The sequence below is a fragment of the Notolepis coatsorum genome, assembly GCF_963971535.1.
Source record: "Notolepis coatsorum genome assembly, chromosome: 20".
NCBI classification, from domain to species: Eukaryota; Metazoa; Chordata; class Actinopteri; order Aulopiformes; family Paralepididae; genus Notolepis; species Notolepis coatsorum.
This window is the reverse complement of record NC_140184.1, coordinates 19706048-19719013: the sequence shown is the minus strand read 5'-3', so window position 1 is coordinate 19719013 and position 12966 is coordinate 19706048. Positions and strand designations below refer to the sequence as shown.

At 41.6% G+C, this 12966-nt stretch overlaps 1 protein-coding gene across 1 annotated transcript in view; it reads left to right on the top strand.

The window, feature by feature from the left end:
• The window catches only part of LOC311246988 (solute carrier organic anion transporter family member 3A1-like), a gene marked incomplete at both ends in the record, with an annotated part of 99304 nt that extends 86818 nt beyond the window's left edge, over window positions 1-12486 (top strand). The window contains 7 exons of the mRNA XM_084337263.1: window positions 171-440; window positions 6100-6264; window positions 9039-9237; window positions 10188-10326; window positions 11545-11717; window positions 11908-11972; window positions 12110-12486. Coding sequence (XP_084193389.1) covers window positions 171-440; window positions 6100-6264; window positions 9039-9237; window positions 10188-10326; window positions 11545-11717; window positions 11908-11972; window positions 12110-12486 — 1388 coding nt within the window. The remainder of the gene's footprint in view (window positions 1-170; window positions 441-6099; window positions 6265-9038; window positions 9238-10187; window positions 10327-11544; window positions 11718-11907; window positions 11973-12109) is intronic.
• Window positions 12487-12966: the final 480 nt, after the last annotated feature.

The following is a 12966-nucleotide window of genomic DNA, read 5'->3' as shown; positions in this document are numbered from 1 at the left end:
GGTAGTGAAAGTGTTAACCTTCTGTAGTGAAAGGGTTAATTTTCTGTAGTGTGGTAGTGAAAGGGTTAACCTTCTGTAGTGTGGTAGTGAAAGCGTTAACCCTTTGTAGTGTGGTAGTGAAAGGGATAACAGCAGGCCTCTGTTCTCTCCCACCACCTCCCATCGTGCAGGTAAGCTGGACATCACCCCAGACGATCCGCGCTGGATCGGGGCCTGGTGGGGCGGCTTCCTCCTCTGCGGTGCCTTACTCTTCGTCTCGGCCCTCTTCATGTTCGGCTTCCCCCAGTCGCTGGATGAGCAGGACGTGGTCAGTGGAGGGGAGAGCGAGCAGGCCATGCTGCCTCCTCCTCTATCCCCGGACTACGAGGGTGCCAAGCCCAGCAACGGGGTTATGCACTTTGAGGTCAACAGCGGACTCACAGTCTGTGAACATCTGAGAAGTGAGGAGGAGTCTCAAATATACAGAAATCTGTCAAGATGAATGTAGCGTAAAAACTAAGTGGGGTAATGATTGGGATTTGGAATTGATTTCAGGAATACAAGACTTTATACCTAATTAGGCAATTGTTTCATTATACAGTTGTTATCCATTAAAACGTTGATAAAATGGGATGCTATCAGTATTGTAACCAGGGTTGGGTAGGTGAATCTCAAAATGTTATCTGATTATTGGCATAGATGTGGTGCTGCTTCCTGGTGCTCCTTCTCCTTCCTTTGTTACTAGTTGCTCTTTGTTACTAGTTACTCTTTCTTACTAGTTACTCTCTGCTGCTTTCTGGTGCTCCTTCTCCTTCCTTTCCTGCATTCTTTATTTTCTTGGCATTGCACTGCAGGCAACGAATCCTGTTTAATTACTTTATAATGTTTCAGAACTCAGATAACCTTCAGCTTCTATCCCCATGCATCACAATTCTGAATTGACTTACTACAGTAGTCAATCAATCAATCAATTTATTTAATGACCACCCAGCCAGGCTGGTGGAATTTGGTTTCAGTGCATTGTATAATTAATGAAATTGTATAATGTATTATTATTAGTAGTAGTATATTGTTTTATTAGCCTACTGTTGTTGTTCCTCATCTCATGCTACCTGCAAGTAAGCATTTCATTGCTCTGTGTATAAAACTACTACTACTACGACTACTACTACTACAGTACTACTACTAGTATTACTCCTACTCCTACTACTACTACTACACACACATACACACACACACACACACATACACACACACACACACACACACACACACACACACACACACACACACACACACACACACACACACACACACACACACACACACACAAAAGAACTATAGGAAATTGGCTGATGGTCACAAGGAGTTAGATACACTGTAAATTGTTCATGTACCTGCATGCTATGCTTTCCTGTCAGCTATCACAGTATAGGAGGGGGGTGTCTGTAGGCTGTCATTGATGAAGATCTACAGATGAACTACAACAATCAAGTAGAATGAATGGTTATTAAGTTAGAAGCCTACAATCAAAAGTATGTTAAGTTAAGTCCATTAGCCTGTATGCCTACCAGAAAACCGCAGTCAACACGTGTGATCTTAATGATCAATGATGGTATTAGAGAACATTTATTTTCTAAAACCTCTTAACCTGCGCCCCCCAAAATTGGCCATTTTAGTTTTAGTTTTTGAGGACTGCATACTTTTTTTGCAAACCAAAACAACATACTTTATACTTATAGCACATGCATGAGCCTGGTCTCTTTTGAAAGATGACAACTGAACAATCACTTTTAGTGCTAATGAAATAGAGTAGCATAGGTCTGAACTTGAGTTGTAGAAACACTTTTTTCTGTAGTATTTAGTATTCCAGAAGTAGTATTTCCCCAGAATGGCTGGATGCTTAAAAAGACTCCTGAGGTCCATAGCCTAAAGCCTTATGTAGTACATGTCCAAATTTCATAAAGATCCATTCATAAATGAGTGATTAGAAGTGATTTTGGTAAACTGTGTACAATGAAAAACTCAGTTTTCTCATAGACTTCAATTCATTCAGCTGTTTTTCTCTTCCTGTTTTCGCTCGTTAGTTTTTCACCTAGATCCCTGATTCATACATCCCCACGTGGGATATCATTGGAAAGCCACACTCATTGGCTACAACCCTCCACAATAATTTTTGAGATTGCCAAATGATTGACGGAACTAGAGCCCCAAGAGTCAGGAGTGGTATTTTGCGCAATACCGTGTACTTTGCACAAGCCTCAAATACCGGCATGTAACTCGAGAACCGCTGAACGGATTTTGTCAGGTGAAAGGGCAATCGACAGGCAACAAATAAGCCTTCAATTCGATATATATATATTGTATTACAAAATATGCACACCCAAGCCAAAGTGCCGGTGGGCAAATCGTCCTAAAAATGGTGATACCATACTCTCTTCAAATACATGTGATACCATACTCTCTTCAAATAGATGTGATACCATACTCTCTTCAAATACATGTGATACCATACTCTCTTCAAATACATGTGATACCCCACTCTCTTCAAATACACGTGATACCCCACTCTCTTCAAATACATGTGATACCCCACTCTCTTCAAATACATGTGATACGCCACTCTCTTCAAATACACGTGATACCCCACTCTCTTCAAATACATGTGATACCCCACTCTCTTCAAATACATGTGATACCCCACTCTCTTCAAATACATGTGATACCATACTCTCTTCAAATACATGTGATACCATACTCTCTTCAAATACATGTGATACCATACTCTCTTCAAATACATGTGATACCCCACTCTCTTCAAATACATGTGATACCCAACTCTCTTCAAATACATGTGATACCATACTCTCTTCAAATACATGTGATACCCAACTCTCTTCAAATACATGTGATACCATACTCTCTTCAAATACATGTGATACCCCACTCTCTTCAAATACATGTGATACCCCACTCTCTTCAAATACATGTGATACCATACTCTCTTCAAATACATGTGATACCATACTCTCTTCAAATACATGTGATACCATACTCTCTTCAAATACATGTGATACCCCACTCTCTTCAAATACATGTGATACCCCACTCTCTTCAAATACACGTGATACCCAACTCTAGATCATGTTCCTGCCAACAGTCCTGTTTTTCTGGGGTTTCTCAATAATTTTTTTTAACCCTTCCTCCCCCGTGCTCCCTTTTGGTAATTTATCACATTAATCTCACATCCTTCACCCCCAAAACAATTTGTTTTAATTGAGTTATATGCCATAGTGACACTTATAAAGAAGTCTGTGGAGGATTTGTGTTGCCAGATTGAACGTCTCATCTCTGTCATTCACAAGGCTTAATTATTCCTGCACAGCCTGGCAACCAAGAGTGAAATTGAAACTCCTCACGTTGAGAATGGACGCAGACAAAATCAAAGAAATATTACATTTCTCTTAATATTTCCCCTTCCCTATTCGCACTAGACTTTAGGCTATGTGGTGTCCAGAGATTGAATTTGACATGCCCACATAGTTTAGTTGGTGAGTGGAATCGTGCAGAGAAAATAAATAATTTTCCAATGATAAATCAAATATATGACAATCCAGCAGGGAAAAATAATGAACTGGTTAATAGCTACAGCCTTTTTAAACATTCCTGTATTGATTATACTAGACTACTACCATCAGATGTCAAATTATTGTAGTTAATTCATGCTGGAATTTTTACTTTACAAATTACAGACATGACATAATTCACATGGGATTAAGATCACAGATGGCCTCCGCAATTATTACTAGTGACTAGAGGTCCTGTAATACTATTCCAGTTATTACTAATGACTAGAGGTCCTGTAATACTATTCCAGTTATTACTGGTGACTAGAGGTCCCTGTAATACTATTCCAGTTATTACTAGTGACTAGAGGTCCTGTAATACTATTCCAGTTAGTACTAATGACTAGAGGTCCTGTAATACTATTCCAGTTAGTACTAATGACTAGAGGTCCTGTAATACTATTCCAGTTAGTACTAATGACTAGAGGTCCTGTAATACTATTCCAGTTAGTACTAATGACTACTAGAGGTCCTGTAATACTATTCCAGTTAGTACTAATGACTAGAGGTCCTGTAATACTATTCCAGTTAGTACTAATGACTAGAGGTCCCTGTAATACTATTCCAGTTAGTACTAATGACTAGAGGTCCTGTAATACTATTCCAGTTAGTACTAATGACTAGAGGTCCTGTAATACTATTCCAGTTAGTACTAATGACGAGGTCCTGTAATACTATTCCAGTTATTACTAATGACTAGAGGTCCCTGTAATACTATTCTAGGTATTACTAATGACTATAGATCTCACTCTCAATAGTTGACACATTAGGATTATTTGAAAGAAGATAGAAATAGCGTTGCTGTAGAGGTAATTTTCCTGACCGAAAAGCTCTTTCAACCAAAAAAAGTACAAAAAAAAACAATGCACAACTTGCTCTCCACCGTCTGGGCCATGTTTAACATCGCATACATTTGCTTGGTTTTCCAGTATAGCATCCAGCTTTTTGCTCGTCCTTCTCTCAATCACCACCTCTAGTTTGACCAGTTTCGACTCCCACTACGGAGCTAACCTTCCTCACCAGCTTGTTCAGTTTGTTAGTGGTCCTGAGTTGATGTTACCCCCCCCCCCCCCCCAGCATACCACTGTGAAGGGGGTGTTGTTAGGTCTGTATTTTAAATAGATTTTCTGCCCTGGTTGAAGAGGAGGAAGAAGGCAAAGATGGTGCACAGACTGGCACTGGTCTACTGCAGCACATAGGAAAGGTTACCTAGCATTCCCCTATAGGGGTCAGCAACCTTTTTGACATGGAGTGCCTGTTTGAAATATAGTTGTAACTAGTGTGCCTCAACAATATTCCATGCATCGTAATTTTTTTTCCTCATAATCAGGTATTTTTAATGATAATTTTTACATTATTACATCATTATTGTTATTGTTATTATTAACAATATTATTATGATGGTTGTATCAACCCTAAATCTGAGTTGGGGGGGGGGGAATGCAATGCAGACAAACAGCTGCATACAGTGCGACCATTTCACTCACATTTGCCCATTCATTTTTGGACACATCACACACCATTGGTGTGTGTACTGTACGTGTGCTGTCATAGCTCCACCTACAGGCCTAATGGAGAACACCAGGATGTGAATGGAGGGTGAATGTGAGGTATATCGTGTAAATACGTTTTGATTGATCGCAAGACTACACTGTAAAAAAGAATATAATAATAAGTTACCAGAACTTAAAAATATTGAGTTCAGTTACTGTGCATTAAGGTTTTCAGTTGTCAATCCATAATAAGTTAACAGAAAAATAAGTACACAACCACATTATTTCAACCTAATAAAACTATGTTTATTGTCATTGTTTTAAGAACACAAGTTGACTTGGTAATACTCACATTTTGAGTAAAAAAAATTGCTTTTAACATGTGCAATGTTCAATGAAATAGAAAAATAAATAATACAATTTGTTGATTAATCCCACTGGTCACAATGGTGACCGTAATAATGTTTTTGTTATAAGGCTCTGCAAATGTTACTGAATGATGTAGCAATGTATTTCCAGCTAAATTGAAATAATAAACAAATAAAGGGTCTCAATTAAATATGTGGTAGTAAAAAGAACCTGTGGGAGGATTTCAACAAGATAAATGCGACAACAGTGCAAAATATTTCACTATAATATTTCAAAGCAAAAATATATATATATATATATATATATATATATATATATATATATATATATATATATATAATTTTCATTTAAATTTTTTATTTTTTTTATTCTGCCCCCTGTGCCTATGCAAATGCCCCCGCGTGCCTATGTAGGGTTGCCTACCCCTGCCCTATACTCTTATATCTCCTGTTAATAATCTCTCTCTCTCTCTTTCTCTCTCTCTCTCTCGCTCTCTCTCGCTCTCTCTCTCTCTCTCTCTCTCTCTCTCTCTCTCTCTCGCTCTCTCTCTCGCTCTCTCTCTCGCTCTCTCTCGCTCTCTCTCTCTCTCTCTCTCTCTCTCTCTCTCTCTCTCTCTCCACTCCACACCCCAGTTATCCCTCGGGTGACCAAGCACCTGCTCTCGAACCCGGTGTTCACCTGCATCGCCCTGGCTGCCTGCATGGAGATTGCCGTGGTGGCCGGCTTCGCAGCCTTCCTGGGCAAATACCTGGAGCAACAGTTCAACCTCACCACCTCCTCAGCCAACCAGCTGTTAGGTGGGTGGAGCATTGCTTTAGGATATGAAGGTTAAGTTGAGGTTCATGTAAGTAAACAAACCACACGACACCCTGCTCCCCCACCCTATTCCACACAGACCAGGATGGATGGACTAAGGACTCCAACCAAAGACTGGGAGTCCCTTCAACACCTATACCTTTGAAGTCCCACTGAAGTGAGGTAAAACCTTGTCTCCCGTGGGGGGGGGGGGGTGTTCCAGATTCACAGTCTGATGACATCATGTCAGGCGGAACTCAATCGATAAGCAGGCTGTGTGGGCAGGTATCTCTGGTCAGCAGGCTGTGGGCAGGTATCTCTGGTCAGCAGGGCTGATAAACAGGCTGTAGGCAGGTATCTCTGGTCAGCAGGGCTGATAAACAGGCTGTGGGCAGGTATCTCTGGTCAGCAGTGATGAGTGTCGTATCTATCATTAGTGATGAATCTGAGGGCAGTCCAGGGATTTAAAGGTTGAGGCTGCAGCATGTCTATAAATAGCTAGCTAGTTTCAAGATATCGTGTCAGTCCGAGAGAAGAATCAAGCATCAGAAATCCGTGAGGATGGTTGTATTCTTGTTATTGTTTGTGGCTTAAAACCCGTTTTGTTAGCGGTCCTCGTGTGTTGCCTGTCTGAAGCTGCCCGGATCACTCAGAACACAGACACAACTTCCACCACATGACTCTGTAAGTCAGCTAATAATGGCTATGCAGCGATTATACTACTGGCAAGTATTTCATATGACTTCATGTCAAAAGATCCTAACCATCCTTTGAACATCTCAATAGCACTGTATTTGTCTAAACCGGATCATTGTGCTTCATTAGATATTTGTATTCCTGTATTCCTGTCTGTAGTATCTAATTGTAACTTGTGAGTTAATTCAGTAAACTTGAATCGATGGGCTGACACTGGACCAGAATAGTTATATGCGTGTGGATATATATATATATATATATATATATATATATATATATATATATATATATATATATATATATATATATATATATTCCTATATACTGTGTATATTATAGTCTATCTCCATGTCCGTATCTGCTCTGGGTTTGTTTAACACCATTGACTCAACCTGAGAATCTTTGGCTAGCAGCTGACCTACCTGCTCTATGATATCAGTTAATCTAGATATTCCCTGACCCAGCAGCAGCTTGTTGTTTGCTGACCAGCTCTGGCCAGAGGATTAAACTGGGTGTTCTTCTTTGGACCAACACGGAGGGGGATAAATTCATACAGTTCAGTCAGTATTTGTGAACATGCACCGCTCTCTATAGAGCTCTCTATAAAGCTATAGACATCAGAGAGAGGCAGAGAGAACCCTCCAGTCGGTGACTAGGATGTCAAATCTGGGGCTGCTTCATATATATATATAATCTAACATTGCTAGACGGTCTGAACCTGAATTAAAAACCTAATTTGGATGTAAGAGCTCACAAACATGGTATGGTCTCACAAAGTCAGAACCCCCTTCATTATCTATAGAGCAGCCCCAGATTTAATATACCAGTTACATCACCGATTGGAGGGTCCTCTCTGATTTCTAGCTTTAGGAGAGAGCAGTGTTTAAACTTTACACACACACACACACACACACACACACACACACACACACACACACACACACACACGCACGCACGCACGCACGCACGCACACACACACACACACACACACACACACACACACACACTGAACTCTCCTGGAGCGCAGGATGAACAAGGCTTTTGGAGGACATTTAAGGTTGCCTTTCATCTCAGGAATATCTTTCACCTAAATACTTCGAAGCTTCAAAGCTTCGTTCGATGGCACGAGCTTCGAATATAAAAAAAAATCGAAGTTTAAAAAGGAAAAAGAAAACGATTTTTTTTTAATAATTCTTTTTCTCCAAAATCTTGCGCCTCCATTCCAATGAAACGAAAGTAAGTGGCCCCTTCCCGCCTCCATTCCAATGAAACGAAAGTAAGCGGCGCCTCGACTCCACCTCTCTACAACAAGCACGTGGAGATTATCTGTGTTGAAAACAACAAGGACATGTGCAGCAGACATGTCGACGAAGAAGTCATCAGACGTGTGGTTACACTTTCAAATATGCAAAGACAATGCCCAAAAAGCCGAGTGCCAGATATGCCAGAAGAAAATGGCATATCACAACTCTACAACAACTTTGTCAAATCACCTAAAAAACGTAAGTATCGTTGTACACGACGGCGATGCCACACAAAACATTAATAAGGCTATGCCTATGCTGCAATGACTAATGTGTTACCAAGTTGGCTAATTTAATTGTAATCATCTGCTTTTGTAGGTGCATTGTCTGATATAATTATAAATTATAAATTATAAATTAAATATAATATAATTGTTTGCTTGATAGACGAAGGTTGCAACATAATTATGTAATGTCATGTCGTTGGCTGTGAGAGCAGCCCCACTGCACCCAGGCAGCGCAGCCGAGTGAAACCTTGTTGGCTGCGTCACAGTCACGAAAGGGGCTACTTAATTAATTAATCCAATCCACTTTATTTATAGAGCACATTTAAAAACAACAAAGTTTACCAAAATGCTGTACAAGTCCCACAACATAAGATTTTTTTTTTCTTTTTAAATAAAAAAAAATAAAAAAGGTTATGATTAAAAAAAAAATTAATTTTTTCGAAGCTTCGAATTAAAATCGAAGCTCGACCCCGAAGCTTCGATTGCCAAAAAACGCTTCGAAGGTCAGCCCTTATTCATATTATAACGTATTATGTTTCATTTTGCAGGCATGACGGCCATCCCCTGTGCATGTCTGGGTATCTTCCTGGGGGGCCTGCTGGTGAAGAAGCTGAACCTGTCCGCTCTCGGGGCCATCCGCATGGCCATGGTGGTCAACCTAGTGTCCACCGCCTGCTACGTCTCCTTCCTGTTCTTAGGCTGCGACACTCAGCCTGTCGCCGGGGTTACCGTCCCCTATGGGAATGAGTAAGTAGGAGCGTGCTGACCTGCAAAGAAATGTTGCATTCTCCTCAGCTAATTAACCCGTTCACTACCACACGACAGAAGGTTAACCTTTCACTACCGTTAACCGTCTGTAGTGTGGTAGTGAAAGGGTTAACCTTCTGTCGTGTGGCTGTGAAAGGGTTAACCCCTCTGTCGTGTCGGCAGTGAACGGGTTAACCTTCTGTATTGTCGCAGTGAAATGGTTAACCCTTTGTTAGTGTGGCAGTGAAAGGGTTAACCTTCTGTCGTGTGGCTGTGAAAGGGTTAACCCCTCTGTCGCGTCGGCAGTGAACGGGTTAACCTTCTGTATTGTCCCAGAGTCAGACAAGAAGATAGAGGCCAATTTCCTCTCTGTGTGTGTTCAGGAGAAAGCTATCCGGCTGCACACTAGCAGCTGGTCCGTATCAGCTTCCATTCATTTCTGCTAAGCTAGGCTAGTTGGTCCGTATCCGCTTCCATTAATTTGTGCTAAGCTAGGCTAGCTTGCAGCCGGATAGCTTTCTACTGAACGCACAGAGAGGTACCTATATATCTTCTTGTTTGACTGTTCCTAATAATGTAATGTATGGTTCACTGTGCATTTTAAGTGTATTAATGCTTATTTAATGCTTTAATGTTGTTATTACCCCTGGTATTAAATTTTTTTTGCTTGTGTATCTACTGCACATTCACACACTTAATTTCACTTCACCTTGTGTATACTGTTTTACCTTGTGTATATTGTTTATTAATTATATTGTTTACACTGTTTATATTTCTCATATTCTTCTTATATTCAGATAAGGTTTTATTTCCCATAATGTATGCCTTTCTTCTATTACCCTGCCCATACCTGTACCTCCCCTCCCCCATGCTGCTATGATGCCCGAATTACCCCCAAGGGGATCAATAAAGGAATATCTTATCTTATTTGAACTTTGATCTTCCCATAGGACGCTGATCCCTACCCGGCGGATGCCAGAGGCAGCCTGTAACATCAACTGTAACTGTTACACAGCCTCAGTGAGCCCAGTGTGTGGCTCCAACGGAGTCACCTACCTCTCAGCCTGCTTCGCTGGATGTGCCAAGGCTGTGAGTGTGCACATATATGGCCCCCAGGATGGGAAGCGTAGAAGTAGTTGACTTATGCTGAATCAACTCTGACCAGAAATAACCCTTAGTCTGAATGTCCTGACCATGGTCGAGCTCAAAGAACGTAGAATGTAGAGCTGCCTAATGGTACATTCAAATACAATGCAAAGCGAAATAGTCAATTGAAAGACGCGAAATGGAGGCAAATAGACGCAGTTTCGCTCCAGGCGGCATGAATGGTGTTCAAATATTTCAATATTTCAACTCAATTCACCAGTTGAGATGGAGCAAATATACTGTAGGTATATCTTAACAATATATGAAATAGACTGCTATGATGCTCTGTGGCATATAGATATTGAATAAGTTACATTTATAAATGGTATCATAACACCACTCTTGAGATCTAACCTACTAGCATGTCTTCATGGCAGTTTTGCAAGTTTGCAAATCAGCTGTCAAACATGTTGAATCCAAACATACAGTAAGGCAGCGGATGAGAGAACATGAAGGGACAGGAGGTGGACTCTGGTCAGATGACTGCAGATCAGAGTCAAACACAGTACATTATAATCTTCCTTCCTTCCTTCCTTCCATCCTTCCTTCCTTCCTTCCTTCCTTCCTTCCTTCCTTCCTTCCTTCCTTCCTTATTTCCTTCCTTCCTCCCTTCCTCCTTTCCTTATTTCCTTCCTACTTTCCTTCCTTCCTCCTTTCCTTTCCTTCCTTCCTACCTCCTTCCTCCCTCTTTCCCTTCCTTCCAACATTCTTCCTACATTCCTTCCTTCCTCCTTTCCTTGCCTTTCCTTCCGTCCTACCTTCCTTCATTCCTTCCTACGTCCTTCCTCCTTTCCTTCCTTCCTACTTCCTTCCGTCCTACTTCCTTCCTTCCTCCTTTCCTTCCTTCCTCCTTTCCTTCCTTCCTACTTCCTGCCTTCTTTCCTTCCTTCCTTCCTTCCTTCCTTCCTTCGTTCCTTCCTTCCTTCCTTCCTTCCTTCCTTCCTTCCTTCCTTCCTTCCTTCCTTCCTTCCTTCCGTCCTTCCTTCCTTCCTTCCTTCCTTCCTTCCTTCCTTCCTTCCTTCCTTCCTTCCTTCCTTCCTTCCTTCCTTCCTTCCTTCCTTCCTTCCTTCCTTCCTTCCTTCCTTCCTTCCTTCCTTCCTTCCTTCCTTCCTTCCTTCCTTCCTTCCTGCCTTCCTGCCTTCCTTCCTGCCTTCCTTCCAGAACCTGACGGGCTGCGCGTGTGTCTCGAGCTCCAGTGAGGATGCGGTGGCTCAGCCAGGGAAGTGCCCCAGCCCCGGCTGCCAGCAGGCCTTCCTCACCTTCCTGGTTGTCATCTGTGTGTGTAGTATGATCGGAGCCATGGCCCAGACTCCCTCTGTCATCATCCTCATCAGGTACTAGTCTAAGATACACCCTTGTGTGTGATATAAAGGCCTCCACTAGGGGGAGCCATTTGACATCCATGGCACAAGACACAGGGTCTGTTTTTGTTGGTGAATTTTTCATTATACTGTAGTACCAGTGCTATATGTTGTCCAATTTAGTGTTCACAGTAATTATTCCATTTGTGTCCTTGTTTTTCAGGACTGTCAGTCCAGAGCTCAAATCCTACGCGCTTGGAGTCCTGTTCCTACTGCTACGACTTCTAGGCAAGAAACTAGTATTAGTAGGAATTCAGTCCTATTTGTTATGATTACAAACACAGCCAATGTATCAAAAACATCCCTTGTTTCTTTGTACCGCCTACAAATCATGTTGACCTTTTGACCTCCCGTTCCCCCTCCAGGCTTCATCCCCCCCCCTCTCATCTTTGGCATGGGCATTGACTCCACCTGTCTGTTCTGGAGCACCGTGTGTGGCGACAAGGGCGCCTGCTTGCTGTACGACAACGTAGCCTACAGGCATCTGTATGTGAGTATCGCCATTATCCTGAAGTCGTCCGCTTTCATCCTCTACACCACCACCTGGCAGTGTCTGAGGAAAAACTACAAAAAGTACATCAAGAACAGCGAGGGATACCTGACGCCCACTGAACTGTTCGCCTCCAACGTGACCCTGGACAACCTGGGGAAGGAGATCACCCAGAACCCAGTGAACAGGACAAAGTTCATATACAACCTGGAGGACCACGAGATGTGCGATAATATGGAGTCGGTTTTATAGTGGTGGTCTGTCAAAAGTGGGTCGCCATTATGTGCAATTCACCCGAAGGACCGTGTATATTTCATGTTTCGATTTAAAAGAATGTGTTCAATCGTCTACTTTGGGGTCTGATCTTCGATTGACCCGAGAAGACAGTTGAAAATCATACGTACAAATCATCAGTAATTGAATTAGAGGTTTCAAGTCGCTGTCAGACCGGTGTGTTTTGAGAACCGCTGTGTTTATGACACTCTTGCGTTCACATCTAATGTTTAGATTTGGAATATTAATGGATTAGGTATTACTACTGATCAACCAGTCTATTTTCTACTCAAATTAGCTAACAAAGCATCTCTGAGTTCCAGTAATTAGGAATGCACGAAAAAAAAAGAAAAAAAAAAAAACATGATTAACACAATTTCACATTACATTTCTGGCTTGTGATTGTCTTTCATCCTAAATTCTGTTGCTATTTTTTGCTAGAAATAGTTATCCTCCCCC